The sequence below is a fragment of the Petaurus breviceps genome, unplaced genomic scaffold (assembly GCF_028583685.1).
Source record: "Petaurus breviceps papuanus isolate PSGF00001 unplaced genomic scaffold, PetGlider_PUasm1.0 90845, whole genome shotgun sequence".
NCBI lineage: Eukaryota > Metazoa > Chordata > Mammalia > Diprotodontia > Petauridae > Petaurus > Petaurus breviceps.
Window position 1 is genome coordinate 22747711 of NW_027187359.1, and position 22723 is coordinate 22770433.

General features: G+C 37.9%; 1 protein-coding gene across 1 annotated transcript in view; it reads left to right on the forward strand.

The window, feature by feature from the left end:
• The window catches only part of HSD17B2 (hydroxysteroid 17-beta dehydrogenase 2), a 78571-nt gene that overhangs the window by 38473 nt on the left and 17375 nt on the right, over positions 1 to 22723 (forward strand). Inside the window, exon 4 of the mRNA XM_069072299.1 lies at positions 21157 to 21294. Within this exon, the coding sequence (XP_068928400.1) occupies positions 21157 to 21294 (138 nt within the window). The remainder of the gene's footprint in view (positions 1 to 21156; positions 21295 to 22723) is intronic.

The window sequence follows — 22723 nt, forward strand, 5'->3', positions numbered from 1 at the left end:
AACGGCTTCCCAGAATTCAGATCAAATCACAGAACACTTCTCAAAGTGAGTCCCAAAACAAAGCTACACATCAGGGCTTATATAGCCTTCTCCTGGCTCAGAGAATGTAACAACCTTTTGGACCCACTGGCCAATCAAAAAGTATCAACTGAAAAACAAGCCTCCCACCCCAGTCTCCAGGTGCACTTTAGCCTAGGGGCAGGGAAGATCTTTAAATTTGCATTTTCATTACACCTATGAAGTAGCTAATTCAAGTATCATCCCTGTTTTATGATGAGGAAACTGAGGCTTAGAGCCGTTAAATGACTCATTCCTGGTAGTGTCAGTGCTGGTCATTCTTACTCTAAGTCCCACACTTGATCAGCTTTGCCACATTGCTTCAGGTAAGGAGAAGGAGATCAGACTACTGCCATAGAGTAGCCTGAGTTTCTGTATCTGCAAAATGGGAATTATACCAGATAATTTTTTAAAAGTAGATAATAGGAATTTATTTCATATTATTACACAAAATGTTTTGATTCTTTTATCAACAGCCAGTGAAGATCAAGGAGAGTAGCTGATTTTTTTTTCCTGATCCCTTATATAATAGACAACGTGTATTTTCTTGATAATTGGTGGAAAAAAATCTTTTTTAAGATAAAAAAAATCTTTTTAAAAAATTTTTATTTTGTTGTTGTATTTTTAAAAAATACAACTAGTCAATAAAAAATTAAACAGTATAACCTAGATGTCCATGTGACATTTAATTATGACATAAGTTTCTTGTGAGTAGGGATTGTTCCATTCACTTTATTTGTATTTCCATATACTAGATAATTGCTATGCTTCCTTCCATCTCTGATGTTCCAGGATTCTGTGGATCATAAATTTAGAGTTGGAAGAGATCTTATCAAATCTAATCCCTTTATTTTATAGATGAGGAGATGGAGACTTAGAGAGGCAAATGACTTGCAAGTTACTTACCCAGGGTCATACAAACAGTAAATTGTAAAGTCCGTATTTCAACCCAGGTCTAGTAAGTGTCTTCCCACTATACCCACACTGTATCTCTCCAATTGAAGAGTCCAGAATAGTTTTAATGTGGATGGGTAGTGAAGCCCAGAGTGAGAAAGAACACTTTAAGTAGGGAACCATTTAGATAGTCAGAGGGAGGGAGGCAGGAAATCATAGGCTAGGGCTAGAAGGGATCTCTTTTGTTGTTGTTCAGTCATATCAGTTGTTTCTAACTCGATGTTGACCCCATTTTGGGTTTTTTTTTTGGGCAAGATACTAAAGTTGTTTGTCATTTCCTTTTCTAGCTCATTTTACAGATGAAGAAACTGAAGCAAACAGGGTTAAGTGACTTGGTCAGGGTCACTCAGTCAGTAAGTGTCTGGGGCCAGATATGAACTAGGGAAGAAGAGTCTTCCTGACTAAGTGGCACTCACTGTGCCACTTAGATGCCCATAGAAGTGACTGCTAGTACAACCTCTACCTGAGCTGCTGCATTCCTTCTGCGGCTCCTCATCCATTCTCCACTCTAGTGTCTCCACTGATGGGAAGCTTACTACTACTTCTTCAAATAGTCTTTTTTTTGCTTTTTTTTTTTTGAAGGGGAAGGTTAAGATCCATGTGCCAGCTACTGAGCTATTCTTTTTTTTTTTTTTTTTGCCTTTTTGGAGGGAAGGCAGGGCAATTGGGGTTAAGTGACCTGCCCAAGGTCACACAGCTAATTTTGTATGTGTGTGTGTGTGTGTGTGTGTGTGTGTGTGAAATGTCTGAGTCTAGATTCGAAGTCAGGTCCTCCTGACTCCAGGGCCAGTGCTCTATTCACTGTTCCATCTAGCCGCCCCCCAATAGTTTTTCAGAACACTTGTAATTCTTAGAAAATTTGTTCTCATATTAAGCTGGAATCTGCCTCTCTGCAAGTACTCTTTGGGTCAAGGAGAACAAGTCTTTTTCATGACAGTCCTCTGAATACTTGGAGACAGCTATCATATTCCTTCTAATTTTCCCCTTCTTTAGACTAAACAAACATACCAGTTTGCCTAGGGAGTTCCATAAAGATGGACTTTTTTCTTATGAGTAGAGCTCAAGATATAATTCGAATCTTTAGACTTCCAGTCCCAGGAATATTTGATTAGAGCCATTCAGCTCTGGGTGTACCAGGTCTAGTAAGCAGGGCAGAGTGGAAACACCATAATTATGCCCTATCCTTTGGGCACCAGTTTGATTATTCTTAGAAGTGAATGCTGATTGTTGGTAGATTTGGGAACTCATTCAACCATTCTGGAGAGCAGTTTGGAACTATGCCCAAAGGCCTCCCAAAGTCTGCAATACCCCGACTAGGTCTGTATCCCACAGAGATCATAAAAAATGGAAAATGACCCATGTGTACTAAAATATTTATAGCAGCTCTTTCTGTGGTGGTAAAGAATTAGAAATTGAGGGAATGCCTATCAACTGGGGAATGACTGAACAAGTTGTGGTATATGAATATAATGGAATACCATTGTGCTATAAGAAATGATGATCAGACAGATTTCAGAAAAACCTGGAAAGACTTACATGAACTGATGCTTAGTGAAGTGAGCAGAACACGGAGAACATTGTATACAGAAACATCATCATTGTTCAATGATACCTATGATACACTTAACTCTTCTCAACAATACAATGATCCCAGACAATTCCAAAAGACTTGTGATAGAAAATGCCAACGGCATGCAGAGGGAAAAAAAACTATGGAGTCTGAATGCATACTCTTTTCACTTTTTTGTTTCTTGTGTTTTTTCCCCTTTTCTTCTGATCCTTCTTTCACAACATGACTAATGTGGAAATATATTTAATGTGACCATACATGAATAACCTGAAAAAAAGAGTGAATGCTGAGTGTTGGCAATGACTACTTTCTAATGACAATGAATAGAATTACTCACTCTACAGGTATAGTATTTCAACTCACGTTTACTTTTAAAAATGATTTAGACCTGTTTTCAGATTTTATTTCATTACAATTAAAGATATTGTAAACTTGGGGAAAATGGCCATGTTGATAGGTAGGGCAGATAATTCTAGACAGTGGATAATTAAAAAATATTCACTGCTTGGTTGGAAATTAGATGATTTGAGAAGCAGCAGAAACAGGCACAATAGGTATAGTTGCAGAGAGGCAATCATATTTCTTAATAATAGAAGAGGGTCATTTCTCTAAGTACATTTGAACAGCTAGTGCCAGGTTAGTTTCACTTTCCCCTCTCCTCTTTTTATAACTGAGTGATCAGGAGAATGCCATTCATACAGAATACCTGGATATCAGCAACAAATCTGACAAAAATCTGTCATGCCACCTTTATGAACATGATAGACATGAACTTGATGACATTACTGTTCGATGGATTTGGAATTAATGACATAAAATCATTAATAGTTTAATTTTAACTTGGAGGAATGTGCAAGAAACCTGTCGTTGGTTTTGTCAGGTCAACAAGCATTTACTGAGCTGAACGCTTACTCTATGCCAGACATTATACTAAGAGTGGAGTATACAAATTAAAGGAAAAAAGACAGTTCCTAACATAAAGAGCTTATATTGTAATGAAGGAAGACGAAACATAAAAGGGAACTCAAAAGGGGAAGGGGCAGGAGAAAGTACTTGTGCAGGGGACATGGCAGTGAAGTCAGGAGAATGAAAGATTCATGGTCCAGGGGTGGGGAACCTGTGGCCTCAAGGCCACAATGTGGCCCTCTAGGCCCTTGGTTGTGGCCCTTTGACTAAATCCAAACTTCATGGAACAAATCCTCTTAATAAAAGGATTTGTTCTGTAAAACTTGGATTCAAAAGGCCTCACCCAAGGACCTAGAAGGCCACATATAGCCTTGAGGACACAGGTTCCCCACCCCTGGTTTTGGGGCTTTTCCTCAAAGTAAAAGCTACAGGAGGAACTCTCTGATGGGAGATAGGAGCCAGAGGGCTACAGAGAGAAGGCAGTTGAGGCACAGTGTTTTAAGTCTGGCAAAGCATGTGTTCAACATTTTTTATCAATTGCTTTGGTGAAGCTTAGCTGACATACTCATTAAATTTTCAAATAAAAAAATCTGGGAACCATAGCTAATGCACTGGACAATAGAATTTGTATTAAAAAATGCCTTGATCACCTAAAATGGTGGACTTAAATCTAATAAGATGACATTTAATAGCATAATTATAATTTATAATAGCTAACATCTGCATAGGGCTTACTGTGTGCCACACACTGTGCTATGTGGTTTACAATTGTGATCTCATTTGATTTTCACAATAACCCTGGGAAGCAGGTGCTGTTGTTATCCCCATTTCATAGATGAGGAAACTAAAGAAAATAGAGGTGAAATGCCTTGTTCAAGGTCACACAAGCAGTAAATGTCTGAGGCTAGATTTGAACTCGGTTTTTTCCCTGACTCCAGGGCTAGCACTCTATCTACTTCACCACCTAGCTGCTAATAGATGTAATATCCTATACTTGTGTTACAAAGAAAAAAAATGGTTCTGCATGTACTAGATAAGGTAAGTCTAGATAATAGTTTCTGTTAATTGGAATCAGGAGGAATTGAATTTAAATCCTGCCTCATATTGACTATCTCTTTAACCCTGAATGAGTCATTTAACTTCTCTCAGCCTTAGTTTCCTTATCTGTAAAATGGGGATAATGACAGCATAGGACTGTTGTGCAGCTCAACTGGCTTAACACATGTAAAATGCTTTGCAAACCTTAAAATTTTGTATAAATGCTATCTGTCATCATTATAATTAAGTCTGGGACTTTTAGTGGATTGTAACCTTAGTATGCATCAATGCAGCAAGTGACAAGGCTGATGTTATCAGAAGCTGTATTAGTACCTATGTATGTTCTAGAATGTTTATAGCAGCTCTCTTTGTGGTGGCAAAGAACTGGACATCACAAAGCCGTTCAACAGGATAGGTTGGCTTCTGAGCTGAAGGTTAATCATTATGGGAATATTGTGGGAATGTCTGCTTTGGGTGTATTTGTGCAAGGTGAATTTAGAGGGTCTTTACCTTTCTCTACCCTTTATTAAGCATTCCTGGCTCTTTCAGCTGATTTTTGGGTATCGTAGTGTAGCAGCAGGCACCCCAAGCGTCCTCAGGGTTTGCTGCCAATACAGGTTCCTGGATCTGCTTTGATAAAGGAAAGCAACTCAAAATGGGTTAACAAGCTTACTTTAATCAGTCAAACATGTATCATTCACCTAGTTCAGGGGAAAAAGGTCAGCACCCCGAACTTCAGAATATGCAGACAGAATTATCAAGACAGAAATAGATCAAATAGACAGTTTCCAAACTGTCCAACCATTACATCCATACCAAACAACATCTGGGTTTCAAAGCCTGGGGGCTCTGGACAATGGCTTTCCAGAGTTTCATCTGATCAAATCACAGAACATTTCTCAAAGTGAGCCCCCAAAACAAAGCTACACATCAGGGCTTATATAGCCTTCTCCTGGCTCAGAGAATTGTAGCAGCAAGCACCCCAAGCGTCCTCAGGGTTTGCAGCTACCACAGGTTCTTGGATCTGCTTTGTTAAAGGAAAGCAACTCAAAATGGGTTAACAAGCTTACTTTAATCAGTGAGACATATATCGTTTACCTTGTTCAGGAGAAAAGGTCAGCATCCTGAACCTCAAAGTATACAGGCATAATTATCAAGACAGAAACATCAAGTAGACAGATTTCCAAACTGTCCAACCATTACATCCATACCCAGTCAACATCTGGGTTTCCACATTCTGGGTTTTTCAAAGCCGGGGGACTCTCAACAATGGCTTCCCAGAATTCAGATCAGATCACAGAACACTTCTCAAAGTGAGTCCCAAAAACAAAGCTACACATCAGGGCTTATATAGCCTTCTCCTGGCTCAAAGAATGTAACAACCTTATTGACTCACTGGCCAATCAAGAAGTATCTACTGAAAAACAAGCCTCCCTCCCCAGGCTTCAGGTGCATTTTAGCTTAGGGGCAGGGAAGATCTTCCAAATTTGCATTTCCATTACAAGAATGTAACAACCTTATTGACTCACTGGCCAATCAAGAAGTATCTACTGAAAAACAAGCCTCCCACCCCAGGCTCCAGGTGCACTTTAGCCTAGGGGCAGGGAAGATCTTCAAATTTACATTCCCATTACACAGTCACCAATCTCTTCCTCAATCTTATTAGTGTCCTTTTTTTTGAATGTAGTAATCAATCAATAAATACACATTTATTTAAAAAAATTATTTTTCTTTTCTTTGCTTTTTGGAGGGGGAGGGCAGGGCAATTGGGGTTAAGTGACTTGCCTAAGGTCACATGGCTAGTAAATGTTAAGTGTCTGAGATCAGATTTGAACTCAGATCCTCCTGACTCTTAGGCAGGTGCTCTATCCACTGTGCCACCTAGCTGCCCCTCAGTAAGTGTTTATTAAGCTCCTACCCTGTGCCAGGGAACATACCAAATGCAGGATAACCAGAATGGAATTCAGTACCCCCGACAGGGCCTGAGGAGGGCAGAGGGCTAAAGAACTGTTAACTTCCTTATTCTTTATCCTCTATATCTATTAATACCCCAAACCATTAGCTGTGGCAGGCCCCTCATAATACTGGCTATGACTGAAACTTTGGTCATGGATAAGGAGGTGGGAGATAACAATTAGGAAGCTTTGATCTGTGACTCTCTGAAGGCTGATTAAGAGTATTCATCTGGAAAATTCCCCTCAGAGAAGGTGGGTTCTCACATGTTTATAAAGGAAATTGGGAACAAAGGCGAAAAAAGGGTGGAACCTGGTTGTGCTCGGGTAAATTGCCAACCACCTCCTTTGGCCTTGTTATTTTGCCAAGCATCTGTTTGCTTTCTTGTAGCGTCACTCAAGTTACACCCTGCCTAATCTTTAGTGCTTGGCCCAGGCCAATGCCAAATGTCCTTCCTCCAAGTGTAAGAAGCTCAGGACTTCTGAAGGCTGAAAGATGCTTCCTTTTAATTGTCCACAGATTCTCAACTTCTGTAAACTCAACTTAGAGCTGAGTTTTTCTGTTAATTGTGTGGAAAAATGACCACCCCCTCCCATATGTTTCTGATTTCCTGTACTGCATACTTTGTATGTCTTTTCTGAGGCACTTTCTGTATTTATTTGAGTTTTTCCATATTCTTTCATTCAAGGGGGAATGTGGTACAGTAGATAAAGAACTGAGAGTCAGGAGAACTGTGTGCAAATTCCAATGTCACCCATTATTTGCTGTGTGATCTGAGGCAAGTTGCTTTTCTTTGAGTCTCAGTTTCCTTATATAATATTAACAATAGCTAATATTTATATAATGCTTACTATGTGCCAAGCATTGTGCTAAATGCTTTACAGCTTTACAATTATTATCTTATTTGATCTCATTTGACCCCAACCCTGGGAGGTACGTGCTATTATTAAATCCATTTTACAGATGAGGAAACTGAGGTAGCTAGAGACTGAGACTTGTCCAGAATCACTCAGCTAGTCAATGTCTGAGGCTGGACTCCAGCCAGGTCCAGTGATGTCTCCATTGCACCACTTAGCTACCTCAAAAACACTTGCCCTGCTGGGTTGTTTCCTCTCTCTATATGCCCAAACTTGTATATCCTCAGTAAAAGGGCCTGCATAAAATAGCAAGTACTTTTAAATGTCAAATATATATATTTCTATACCAGATAATGTGACTTGTCCTATTTTATACATTTTTTGATTATTCAAGGGCAGAACTGCCATGGCCTCAATTCTTAGGGACGTCTGTTTATCTAGAATCTTCAAAGTAGTAATTCAATTGGTGTCTTTCACAACCTCAGATACTTTCATAAAACACCCTTGTATGAACTGTGTCTCTTGTTAAAAATTCAACTTTTATATTCATGTGATATTCTCATAAGCATATCATAAATGTATGATGTACTCATAATAATCATTGGCCACACCTTCACTTCAAAAAACATTTATTGAATACATATGTGCCAGGTACTGTGCAATATATATGCTGGGAATACAAAGACAAAGTGAAACATTCCCAGCTGCCAATAAGTTTATATTCTACTGGTGTGTGTTCATGAGTGTGTATGTGTGTACACGTGCATGTACAAGCATGCATGTGCAAGTGTGTGCATGTGTGTGTAAGGATGAGGAACATGTATTTAAAAATAAATAATTATAAAATATTTACAGAGTAAACACAAAGTCATTTCAAAGGGAGGGAGAATGCTAATAGCTGGTGGTATCATGAAGAATTTCATGTAGGAGATGGTATGTGAGCTGTAGTTTGAAGAAAACTAGAGATTCTGTGAGGTAGAGGTATGGAGTGAGAGCATTCCAAGAAAAGGGAGGGCAATCAGTGAAAAAATACAAAGATGGAAATTGCAATGTTGTCCCAAAGTTGGTTAGTTTGGTTAAAACATAGTGGTTTGTCCTTCATTCTTGAAGGGGACCATGGCATCAGGAAGATGATTCCATGACTTGCAAGTGAATCAGATTTAAGTGAGGAAGGGCTAAGCAAAGTTATCACAACTTCACTTTCTCTTCTGGAGCCATCTGGGTCCAGCGTTCAGATATTCATCAGGATGACTGGAGATGGCCCAGAGGTTAGAACATAGAGTGCGTGTAGGGAAACAAAGTGTGATCAGTCTGAAAAGATAAGTTGGAGTTCAACTGAGAAAAACTTTAAATGCCAGACAGAAAAGTTGGTATCTTATTCTTGAGGCAATAGGAAGCTGCTGAAGCTGCTTGAGTGTACAAATAACATGGTCAGCTATATGATTTAAGAATATCAGTTTAGCATTTGTGTAGAGGATGCATTGGAGTTGGCTCCTTATATCCACCTGGTCTAGGTACACTATACCAGGAAACAATGTTATATTCATCTGAGGAGATGAATATCCATAAACTTGGTTGTCCTTGACAGCTAGTCTCACTTTCAGGTCTTAGCACAGATATTAACTGACTGCTTTGCTTTTCTGCCTGATCCTAAGAAGAAGTGGGATCTTTGTATTAGCTCATTTGGTCTCTACAGGTAGCAGACACAAGACACTGATTATATAATGGGCTTTGGAACCCTAAGAGACCCTAAAAGTTTTTCGCAAACTTATTAGCATGATAAATATACTTATTTGTATCAGCTGTCAGGAATAATATGACTCTAGACAAACAAGCTCTTGAGATAAATCCATGGATTTTTTCCAGATCATGGTTTGATTGCTTTATTTGTAGTTGACTCTGACATTGACATCTGAGGTTCAATGCATCATGGACAAAATTCAATAAAGCTGAAGTTTTAACCTTCAGTTTAAAAAAAATGAATTCTCTAAGCGCAAGATGGAAGAAACATAGTTTAAAAAGCAGTTGATAGGACGAAAAATACCTTGGGATTTTAATTTACTGCCAGTTCAGCAGTGTGATGTGGTCAACCAAAAAGCCAACGTAATCTTATACTACATTAAGATAGGCATAATATCAGGAGTAAGGAGGTACCCAGCCCTGTTTGGATCACCTCTGAAGCATTGTTTAGGGTGCCGCATTTTAGGAAAGACGTTTATCTAAAGAGCACAAAGAGAGCAACTCAAAGAGTGAGGGGACCTCATTAAAAAAAAATTGGTTGAAGTGATTGAGAGAGTTTATCCTAGAAAAGAGGCAGGGGGAGGTTGGAGTAGATTGGGGAATGACAGCTGTCTAAGCATTTGAAGGGCTTTTAAGGTAGAAGAGGTATTAGATTTGTTCTGTTTGGTCCCAGAAGAGATAGAAGTAATAGGAAGAAGTTACATGGATGCAGGATTGGACCAATTTAAGGAAGAACTACCTAAGTATTGGAATGGTCCAGTAGCACTAGATTTCCTTAATGCTCTCTCTGTGACTTAGTTCAAGTGGAGGCTGGTGGCTGCATGGCATGGCTCCTGAATGAAAGATTCCTGCTCTGGAACAGATTGGACTATTTGGCCTTTAAGGTTTTTTCAACTCTAGGCTTCTTTAATTGTATGATTATCATCTCATAATTCAATTAGAAAATAAAACATTTGCCAGTCTGTATTTTTTTGGTATAAACTAATTGCGTTTAGTTAATAATAGGCAACTAATAATAGCCAAATTTTAAGGTTTGTAAAGTGTTGGACACGTAGTCAAGATGGGCAGTTGGGGTTAAGTAACTTGCCCAAGGTTACACGGCTAGTTTTTTTGTGTGGGTGTTAAGTGTCTGAGGCTGGAACCGAACTCGGGTCCTCCTGACTCCGGGGCCAGTGCTCTACTCACTGCGCCACCTAGCCACCCCTAATCCCACTTCTAATATTTACTAGTGAAGAAGTTAAATGACTGAGTCAAAGTTATAGGAATAATTAGTGAAGGGGCCTCAGTTTCCTCACCTGTAAAATGAGAGGATTAGATTATTGGGAGGCAGCATGGTAAACTAGAAGAGTAATGGACTGTCTGGAGTCAGAGGCCTTAGGTTTAAAGGTTTAAATCTTATCTCTGATGTTCCTGTGTGATCTTGGACAAATCGATCAACCTCTGAAGCCTTCAGTTTTCTCATCTGTAAAATAAGTAGATTGGACTTCAGTGATCTCTGAAGGGCCTTACAGAGCTATGGTCCTTTCTTATCTAGGGTCACTTCCATCCAGTGGTGTATTAGAGCTGGCTCATACAAGTGGGAACTGCTTGTTAAATTTTTGGTGTAAGCATTTACACTTTGGAAATTGGCAAATACTACAAATTTGGGTTTGATCTATTGTTTGGTTGGTTGTCTAGGTTTAAGAAAGTGATGGAGAAAATATTAATAATGTAGGTTAAACTTAAAAGTGTGTCATTTGAAACATCTGGGAGGCAGAGCAGAGGAAGCACTCAGCTTTTCCAATATTTCCCTCCAAACAACTTAAAAATAATTCATCAAATCAAATTCTAGAGTGGCAGAGCCAAAGATTGGGGTGAGACATTTTTCCAGCCCAGGATAACCTAGGAGGTCAGTAGGAGTGGTCTGTGACAGGGGAATGGGAGCTGGCCCAGAGTATAGCAGCAGCAGTAACTTTGAGAACTCTCAGACTAGAGATGTTAAAGGAACTACTGGTCAGAAAGGGATTACCAGGGACCCCTGTGATAGTTGGGCACAGGGCACTATTTGGTAACTTCATTGGCAATACCTACTTTTGAGTAGTAGTTCCAAGGCAGAGAGGAATACTTTCAATCACAAGGGACAAGGGGTCTTGTGGAAAGATAGGACTTGTAGCTTCAAAGGAACAGCATCCCTTAAGAGCAATAGCAGTTGAAATCATGAGGGAACAGTGGTACTTCCGAGGTAAGGACTAAGGCTCACATCAGGAGAGCAATGACTACACCATTCCTCAGATCACACCACATTGGAAACACTGAACATTTACAGACCTCTAGCACTAGTTGTGAAAAAAGTGATGCCAAAATGTTTGAAGTTTAAGACTGTCCTCCACCTGACTCACAGGTGAGAAGAACCCAACTTTAACAGAAAGTTCAAAGTCAAAAAGTAAAAAAAAATAAGCAAGGAAAATGAGCAAACAAAAAAGAAGAACCTGATCATAAAAATCTACTATGGTGACAGGGAAGATTAAAACAAAAACTCAGAAGTCAGTGACCTGAAAACCTGAAAACAGGGCCTCAAAGAAAAATGCAAACTGTACACAGGGCCAAAAAGAATCACTGATGATGAACTAAAGAAAGAGGAACAAGGTAATTTGAAAAATCAAATAAGAGTGGTAGAGGACAAATTGGGAAAAGAAATGATAGCACACCCCCCCCCCCCACACACAAATGTAATAATAATAGCTTGGTGAAAGAAGCTAAAAAATACTGAAGGAAATGATTCCTTAAAAAACATAATTGACCAAATGGTAAGGAAAGAACTCCTGGGTAAAAGAGGCACAAAACTTTACTGATAAAATAGCTCCTTTTAAAGCAAAATTGGCCAAATAGAGAAAGAGATACAAAAGCTCACTGAAGAAAATAATTCTTTAAAAATTATAACTGGGAAAGTGGAAGCAAATGAGTTCTTGAGAAATAAAGAAACAATAAAACAAAGTCAAAAGTATGAAAAAAATAGAAAATGTGAACTATCTCATTGAAGAACCAACTGATCTGGGAAATAGATTGAGAAGAGATAATTTAAGAATTATTGGACTACCTGACAGCCATGATAAAACAAAAGAGCCTACACATCATATTTCAAGAATTATAAAGGAAAACACCTCCAATGTCTTAGAGCCAGAGAACAGCATAAAAATTAAAGTAATCCACTGATCACTTTGTAATGGCAAGCAAAGAAGTAGTTAACACCTTGTTTCAGGTATTTAGTTGATACTTTGTTTCAATTCTTGCCCATGATTGTATCAAGTCTTTGTTGAGAAGCAGAACTTGTGAACCCCACAACTTGTGAACCCTAGAACTTGTGAACTCCTGTTGTTGATGCAACAGGAAGGGGAAGAGCTATTGACCATATTTAAGGAGTGGTCCAGGCTGGAGAGAGCAGAACTGAGAAGAGAGAAGAACTGAGAACTGAGCAGAACTGTGAAGAGAATTGAGAAGAACTGCGCAGAAATGAGAACTGAGAAGAGAACTCTTGTGGTAGCAGAGTCAAGAAGGAGAACAATTGTGGTATCCTGGCACAGTATGTTTGTGTTGATGTTTGTTTGTGATACTTTGTACAGAAGCCCTGGGACCTTACTGGAAGCCCTGAAAGAAGATTTTCTGGTTGTCTGTTTATAGAAGTCCTGGAGGAGGAATTTGAAGGTCCTAGGACTGTACTGATGATTTGTATTGAGTTCTCAGACTCGTTTGTGGGTCTGTGTTGATTTCTATGTTGATGATTTGTGTTGACCTCTTGGATCTTGTTTGTGGGTCTCTGCTGATTTCACAGGCAGAAAGTGAATTGATGACGGTGCAATGTGCGTGAATGTTGTTTTGGCTCTGTTAAGCTTTGTCTTCCCAGAAACAGGAACTGTGAAGGACTTGAGGTGGTCTGGACACTGTGAGCTTCAATATGGAGCTGGAGCTGGACAAGAAACTGGATGAGGAATTGGACAAGGAGCTGGACAAGGAACTGAGACAATTGGGTAGATTTGGGCAGGAGCTGGGACCATGGAAGAGGAACCATGGAAGCTGAGAGCCAGCCCTGAGTCAAAATGAAAGCTTTACTTGGATACTTAATATTGACTGAGAAGATTATGATTTACTGTGACCTAGGGGTAGAGAACTTTGACCTTTGTACTTTGTGTCCCTTAAGGGGGCCTGCTCCTTAAGGATGATTGAGTTAAGGACTTACTGAATGATATCTTTTGTTTAAAACTAGTTGCCCACTTTGGTGATAACTATGTGGACACTTTAGTGATAACTTGTTATGCTATAACATTGTGAATGCTATACTCTGGTTTCTGTCAATGTTTTGTCTTGGTTTATTACTGAATAAATAAAGAGTTCACTATGTAATCAGAACCTTGAACCTGTTCACAACAGCAGTCCTCTGGAAAGCTGCTTCTGCTTGGCTTTACACACTTCCTTCAAGAGATTCCAAAATGAAAATTCCCAGGAATGTTATAGCCAAATTATAGACCCCCCCAATCAGGGAGAGAAAGCAGCCAGAAAACAATCATTCAGATACAATGGAGTCACAGTAAGGATCATGCAAGATTTAGCAGCTACCACATTAAAGAAGCAGAAGGCTTGGAATATAATATTACAGAAGGCAAAGGAGCTAGGATTAGAACCATGAATATGTACCCAACAAAACTGAGTACAATCTTTTTTGGGGGCGTGTGGGGGAGAGGTTGATATTTAATGAAATAGGGGACTTTTAAGCATTTCTGATGAAAAGACCACAGCTGAATAGAAAATTCTACATTCAAATATAAGACTCAAGAGAAGCACAAAAATGTAAACATGAAAGAGAAATTATAAGGGACTAAATAAATCAAACTGTTTAAATTTCTTCATGGGAAGATGATACATGTAACTCCTAAGAACTTTATCATTATTAGGGTAGTTGAAGGAGAGCACAGACACAAATCAATTGGAATTATAAAAAAATGGAGGGGTGAGAAAGAGGGATGCATGGTGAGAAGGGGAAGGGGAGAAGAAGAATGGGGAAAATTATCTCACATAAAAGAGGCACAAAAGGAAGAATTTTACAGTGGGTAACATTTGAGCCTTATTCTCATCTGAACTGGTTCAGAAAGAGAAGAACATATATACATACTTAATTGGGTATAGAAATCTATCTTACCCAATAAGGAAGTAGAATGGGAGAAGTGATAAGTGAAAAGGGGACAGTGATAAGAAGGGAGGAAAATTAAGGGAGGCAGTAGCCAAAAGCAAAACAGACTTTTGAGGAGGGACAGGGTGAAGAGAAACAGAAGAAAATAGGATGGAGGTAAATATACAGTTAGTATTCGTAACTATGAATGAGAATGGGATGTATTAATCTATAAAATCCAGATAGTGGGATGGATTAGAAATTAGAATTCAGCAATATGTTGTTTACAAGAAATACACTTGAAACAGAAGGACACACACAGAATTAAAATAAAGGGCTGGAGCAGAATCTGTTATGTTTTGACTGAAGTAAAAAAGTCAGGGGTAGCAATCATGATCTCAGACAAAGCAAAAACAAGAATAGACCTGATTAAAAGAGATAATTGGGGAAACTACATCTTGCTAAGAGACTATAGACAATGAAGAAATATCAATATTAAACATACATGCAGCAAGTGGCATAGCATCCACTTTCTTAAAGAAAAAATTAAATAAATTACAGGGGAAAAAAAGACAGTAAAATTATAGCAGGGAGAGACTTCAACTTTCCCATATCAGAGCTAGATAAATCTAACCATAAAAAAATAAGAAAGAAGTTAAGGAGACGAATACAATTTTAGAAATGCTAGCTATACTAGACTTCTGGAGAAAATTGAATGAAAAAGAAATTGAAAAAGCCACAAATGAGGTCCCTAAGAAAAAATCTTAAGGATCAGATGAATTTGCAAGTAAATTCTACCAAACATTTAAAGAACAATTTTATTCCAATACCATATAAACTATTTGAAAAAAATAGGTAAAGAAGGAGTCCTACCAAATTCTATGACACAAATATGGCGGTGATACCTAAATCAGCTTTCTTCCTTTGACTTTCTAGGTATCATCATGCAACTGGGGAAGGGAAAAAAGGATGGGGGAAAGACTGCCCTTTTCTCTCTTCCAGCAGAAATTGTGCATTATAGAGTGAATACTAGTTTAAGGCACTGTAATGGGAATGCAAATTTGGAAGATCTTCCCTGCCCCTAGGCTAAAGTGCACCTGAAGCCTGGGGTGGGAGGCTTGTTTTTCAGTAAATACTTTTTGATTGGCCAGTGAGTCAATAAGGTTGTTACATTCTCTGAGCCAGGAGAAGGCTATATAAGCCCTGATGTGTAGCTTTGTTTTGGGGGCTCACTTTGAGAAGTGTTCTGTGATTTGATCTGTATTCTGGGAAGCCGTTGTTGAGAGTCCCCCGGCTTTGAAAAACCCAGATGTGGAAACCCAGATGTTGACTGGGTATGGATGTAACAGTTGGACAGTTTGGAAATATGTCTACTTGATCTGTTTCTGTCTTGATAATTCTGCCTGTATACTTTGAAGTTCGGGGTGCTGACCTTTCCTCCTGAACAAGGAAAACGATATATGTCTGACTAATTAAAGTAAGCTTGTTAACCCATTTTGAGTTGCTTTCCTTTAACAAAGCAGATCCAAGAACCTGTGGTGGTAGCAAACCCTGAGGATGCTTGGGGTGCTTGCTGCTACAGGCACATGTCCATTCTAGGTGACTGAACAGTAATCCTGAGATGGACCTGCTTGGAGTGGCAACCTCAATGCCTTAAGAGTTCCTGGGTTTCTCAGTTGATGTAGGGAAGGACAGAAAAAGAATGGCTACCAGGAAATTAAATTACATGATAAATGAAAAGATGATTGGCTTCAGAAGATAATATGTCCTTCATGATTTCATTTTAGCAGGTTCAAATGAACTTTATTTCAGAATATTGAAAGAGCTTAAGGGTCTTCTCTGGTCCTTGCAATCTATGGTGGCATACTTGTTGTTCAATTATTTTTCAGTTGTATCTGACTCTTTGTGAACCCATCTGGGGTTTTCTTGGTGTAGATACTGGAGTGGTTTGCCATTTCCTTCTCCAGCTCATTTTACAAATGAGGAAGCTGAGGCAAACAGGGTTAAGTGACCTCCTCAGGCTCACACAGCTAGTGAAGTGTCTGAGGCCAGATTTGAACCCAAGAAGATGAGTTTTTCTGACTCCAGGTCTGGCACTATATCCATTAAACCACCTAGCTGTTCCCTGGTGGTAGAGATGATTGTGTAATGGGTAAGTCTAAGAGCCACACCACCTCCAGCTAGTCCTACAAATGACACAGAAATGACATCAAGAAACCCAGTCACAGAAACAGGAGTCTCTGAAATGAATTAACACCAATTTCTGAGGAAGATACAAGCTGTTCTAAGACTACCAATAAAGTTCTGAAGAAAATGCTCGCCCATAATACCAAAGCCATCAGGAGCCAGGAAGAAACCATTAAAGCCCTCAGCACAAAGTTCCCCAGAACTTAGATCCTTAGACACAAAATCATCAAATTTATAGACCCCAAAACTGTACCATGATGTACCAGACTCACCAAGTGCACTGACCCCAAAGTTGTCACCAAACATTCTGGCCACACAATCATCACCACCAGCCTTAAGTTTGTCAAAACCAGTGACCCCAAGGTCTTAAGTGCTAATACTCCAGGGATCAAGGCTGTGGGTTCCAAATCTAACAGAATATATGCTTCAAGACAAAAGAACTAATTTGAATCCTAAACTTCAGTCTTTCTTTGGATCACTTTATTTTTTCAATACAATGATGGAAATGACAAGGTACCAAAGGGAAAGCAAAGAACTGATGGATGTGATTATTTACATCTTGAAGGGAATCTCTGAAAAATCACGGAGAATGGAAAGGTGAAATATGACTACAAATTGGAAAATGGTATTCAAACTTTTGGTTGATGACCTTGACTCCAAATGAAGGGGATAATTCATAAACATTCAGAAAGGGAAGTGGTAATCATTGATTCATCAATCATAGATTCACCAGCAACTGATCATTCTAGCTTCATTTTCTTTAATGGCAGGGTTTCTAGACCTACTATGCCATATACAGTATATCTTGGTTTCAGAAAAGCAGTAAAGACTATTAGGGACAAGATAGAGAAATGTGGGTTTGATGATAGTCAGATGGATTCATAACTGGTTGAATGACCAGGCACAAAAAATAAACATTAATCAATCATTTTCAGTCTGGAAAAGGTCTTTAGCAGAATATCTTAGAGTCTTTGGCTTCTGTGTTACTCCACATTTTTATCAGTGACTTGGATGAGGGCATATTTAGTATGTTATTAAGTGTGCAAATAACAGATCTAGGATAGCTAGCACATTGACAACAAAACAATCATCTGATGCTAATAAGATAAAATATTCATAACTATGCAAAGGATCTATGATAACTTCAATATGAGGATCTTGTCCTACAGAACTCCTTTCACTATTGTAGGTTATAGCCCTCTATTATTTGGGACGCAGAAATTGAGTGACTTGTTAAGTGACCACTTAACTGGCAAGTGTCAGAAGTGGAAGTTGATCCCACTTCTTTCTGACTCTAAGCTAGGATTCTGTCAAAGACAACAACAATTATTATTATTGTAACTAGCATTTGTACCCACTATGTGCTAACCATTTTACAAATATTCTCATATAATCCTGGAAACAAAGCTCTATGTTTTTTTAATGTCAGTATTCTAGGCACATTTACAAAAATTATATCATATATTCTCACAATAACTCTGGGAGGTAGGTACCATTGCTGTTTTATAGATGAGGAAACTGAGGCAAACAGATTGAGTGACTTGCCCATGGTAACATAGTTGTTAAGTGTTTAAGGCTAGATTTGAATTCAGATTTTCCTGACTCCAGGCCTGGTGCTTTATTTACTGTGCCATATAGCTGCTATGCCACATTTCTAGTGGATATTATTAAGTTTAATAGGGATAAATGTCAAAATCTGACATTTGGAGTTGAAAAGTTAATGGTACAAATCAATATGGGAGAAATGTGTCTAGACAACAATTTACGAGAAAAGATTTTGTTCTTTGTATACTGAACTGTTTGTATTTGGTGATAAGCTCATAGTGAAAAAGAAAATTTGAAATCAAAAGGAAATAAAAAAAGATACCTGAAACCAAGGAGAGCAAAAACTGAAAAAGAAAACTGTAGGCTAATTTCTCTTATAAATATTTATGCAAAGAATTTAAATAAAATACTATCAAGGAGATTACGGCAATATATCACAAAGGTCATATACTATAAGCGGGATTTATACCAGGAATGCAAGGCTGGTTCAACATTTAGGAAAAATATCACCATAATTGAGCATGTCAATAACAAAACCAACAGAAATCATATGATTATTTCAATAAATGTAGAAAAAACTTTTGACAAAATATAACACCCATTCCTAAAACAAGAATCAATGGGGCTCTCCTTAAAATGGTAAATAGTATCCATCTAAAACAATCAGCAAGCATGATCTGTAATGGAGGTAAACTAGATGCCTTCCCAATGAAGTTAGAGGTGAAGCAACCACTATTATGCAACAGTGTACTGGAAATGCTAGCTATAGCAGTAAAACGGGAAAAAGAAATGGAAAGAATAAGAATAGGCAGTGAGTAAATAAATCTATCACTCTTTGCAGATGATGTGATGTTTTACTTACAGAACTCTAGAGAATCAGCTAAAAAAACTAGTTGAAACAATTAACAGCTTTAGCAAAGTTGCAGGATATAAAATAGATCCACATAAATAAATCATCAGCATTTCTATACGCTACCGCAAAACCCAGCAGGAAGAGATAGAATGAGAAAATTCCATTTAAAATAACTTCAGGCAATAAAAATACTTAGGAGTCTATCTGCCAAGACAAATTCAGGAACTATATGAACATAATTGCAAAACATTTTTCACACAAATAAAGACACAGCTAAACAATTAGAGAAATATTAATTGCTCACGGATAGGCCAAGACAATGTAATATAAATGATAATTCCACCTAAATCAATTTACTTATTCAGTGCCATACCAGTCAAGCAATCAAAGAATTACAGTGCTAGGAAAAAAATAACAAAATTCATCTGGAAGAACAAAAGGTCACAAATATCAAGGGAATCAAGGAAAAATAGATGTGAAAGAAGGAAGCCTAGCAGTTCTGTACTTCAAATTATATTAAAAAGTGGGGGTAATCATTAAAACAATCTAATGTTAGTAAAGAAATAGAGTAGTGGATCAATGGAATAAGATAGGTACACAATATACACTATTAAACGATCATAGTATTCTAGTGTTTCATAAACCGAAAGATGCAAAATTTGGAGGCAAGAAATCAATATTTGATAGAAATTTCTGGGAAAACTGGAAAGTGGTTTGGCAGAAATTAGGCATAGATCAGTATCTCACATCAAAACCAAGATAAGGTCAAAATAGGTACATGATTTAGATACAAAGGATGATATAAGCAAATTAGGGGAGCATAGAAAAAATTAACCTGTCAGATCTATGGATAAGGGAAGAATTTATGACCAAACAAGAAATAGAGAAAATCACAGGAAATAAAATGGGTAATTTTAATTGCATGAAATTAAAAAAATTTGCACAAACAAAACTAGCATAGCCAAAATTAGAAGAAAAGCAGAAAACTAGGGAAAAAATTTAGAGGCAGTTTCTGTGATATAAGCTTCATTTCTCAAATATATAGGGAATGAAGCCAAATTTATAAAAATGGAGACAATTCCTCAATTGATAAATGGTCAAAGAATACGAACAGGCAGTTTTCAGAAGAAGAAATCAAATCTATCAATAATCATATGAAAATGCTCTAAATCATTGATTAGAGAAATTAAAATTAAAATAGCTCTGAGATATTAATTCATACCTATCAGATAGGCTAACATAACAGAAAAAAGAAATGACAAATGCTGGAAGGAATGTGGGAAAATAGACACAGTAATGCACTGTTGGTGGAATTGTGAACTGGTCCAATCATTCTGGAGAACAATTTGGAACTATGTTCAAAGGGCTACAAAAGTGTACATATCCTTTGAGCCAACAATATGACTAATAGGTCTGTATCCCAAAGAGATCAAACAAAAAGGAAAAGAACCTATATGTGCAAAAATATTTCTAGTAGCTCTTTTAATGGTGACAAAGAATTGGAAACTGAGGAGATGCCCATCAACTGGGGAACTGCTGAACAAATTGTGGTACATGATTGTGATGGAATGCTATAGTACTATAAGAAATGATGAGGGAGATGATTTCAGAAAAACCTGGAAAGATTGTATGAACTGATGCAAAGTAAAGTGAGCAGAAGCAGGAAAACACAGTAAGAGCAATGTAATATGATGATGTTTAACTGTGAGAGACTTAGCTACTCTAATTGCTACATTAAAATAATCTAAGACAATTCTAAAGCACTCATGATGAAAATGCTATCCACCTTCAGAGAAAGAATTAATGAATTCTGAATGCATATTGAAGCATATTTTTGACTTAATTTTTTGGCAAATGGCTAATATGGAAATATATTGCATGATTTAACATGTATAATTGCTACCATATTGTTTAATTTCTCAATAGGTGAGAGATGGGTTGGAGGGAGGGACAGATTTGGGAACTTAATTTTTTTTAAGTGGATGTTAAAATAAAGCATAATTATCTTTTTTAAAAAAGTATGTCATGCATACAAGTTCACCTCCCTTATCTTGGATTACTGGTTGTTAAACATTTACCAACATATTTTACTTCCATTTCTTAACTTCTACAAAATAGTAAAATAGAAAAATTGCTGGATATAGAAATCAGATTTGGGTTCAAATCCTAGATTTGTGATTTACTACGTGTGTGATGTTGAGTAAGTCATATTACTGTTCTGGGCTTTAGTTTCCTCATTTATAAAATGAGGGGGTTGGATTAGATAATGATTATTGGATAATTATTAGATTAAATAATATCTATGTTTCCTACTACATCCCAAATCCTATGATCTCTTTCTCTTGTTTCCTTACAGGAGGCATTCCCATGAAACTGTATGCTGCATATTCTTCATCCAAGGCAGCTCTGAGCATGTTTTCTGGAGTCATGAGACTGGAACTTAAAAAATGGGGCATTAAAGTGGCAGTAATTCATCCTGCAGCCTTCAGAACAAGTAGGTTTTTTGACATATGCTATGGAAGGGTGATTTAGTGGATAGAGAACTGGCTTCAGAATCAGGAAGATATGGGTTCAAGTGCTGCCTCTGACCCAAAGTAACTGTTTAACCTTAGGCAGATCATCAAACCTCTCATAGTGCTCTAGATAACTCTCTTAGACCATAGATTGCAAGAAGGGTGGCAATCTGCATTGGTAAAGCCATTTTCCTCACTTGAGAGTTCCCTATAATCAATGAAATAAAAGTCTCCATCCCTGTCAAAATCCTAGCATATTAGAGTAAAGAAGAAGTCTTCATGTACAATTACCTCATTTTATAGGATGCATAGGTAAAATTCAGAGAGAAAAAGAGATTATGTTGCCACATAGCTAGTTAGTGGCAGAGATAGATCACCTTCCTCACAGTCCATTATCATTTCCACTGCACCTTACTGTCTTTTGGCATTGAGTGATCTGTGGAATGGGAGCACAAGACACAGTTTTGATTAGTCCAAGACAAGGAGGGCAGTTATTTCCTTAATTTTGAATTGAGATTTTACCAGTTATCAAGGGTCTCACATTTATTAGATTAGCTGAAAAAAATTGAATCAACAACATGGAGAATATGTTCTTTCTCTACCATAAATTTACCTCCATATCCTGCCCACTGTATGTATACCCCAAGGCTATGTCCTGGGGCCCTTTCATTTATCTTCTTACACTCTCTCACTTGATGAACCCATCAGATCCCATAGGTTTAATAACCAACATTGTGCCAATGGCTTCTGCATCTATATATCTAGCTGTATCCAGATAAATTCCAGTCTTCTATCAACAATTGTTCCTTGGACATTCTAAACTAGATGTCTCATAGGCACCTCAAACTCTACATACCTAAAATAGAACTAATTATGTATATATTTTCCACCAGTTTCAAATCTTGTCAAAACTTCCCTCTTTCTGTCAAGGACACTACCACCATTCAACTCTTCTAGGTTAGCAACCTCAGTGTCTTTCCTAGCTTCCTTATTCCTCATATCACATCTATTCAGTTGCTAAATCTTGTTTCAATCTCCATCATACCTCTCACATCTGCTCCCTTCTCTCTTTTCACACAGCCACTGCCCTAGTTCAGACTCTCATCACTTCTTGTTAATTTGTTTCAATGGGGGGGGAGGGAGAAATGGGGGAATGGGAGGGAAAGAAAAATATTTTTGATATTTGAAAAAGGTTAAAGTGGGAGAAAGAAAAAACATTTTTGATAATAAAAAAAATTAAAGGGGGCAAAAATGAAAGTTTCTTTAATAAATGCCGCAAAGTCAAAAAGTCAGTGTGGGGACATTGGATCCCCACTTATTTAACTCATTTATCATAAAGGGGAACAGTGCAGGGGGATCTCCCATACCCTGGTCGGGACAATCCCAAGAAAACCCAACTCGTTAGCCACA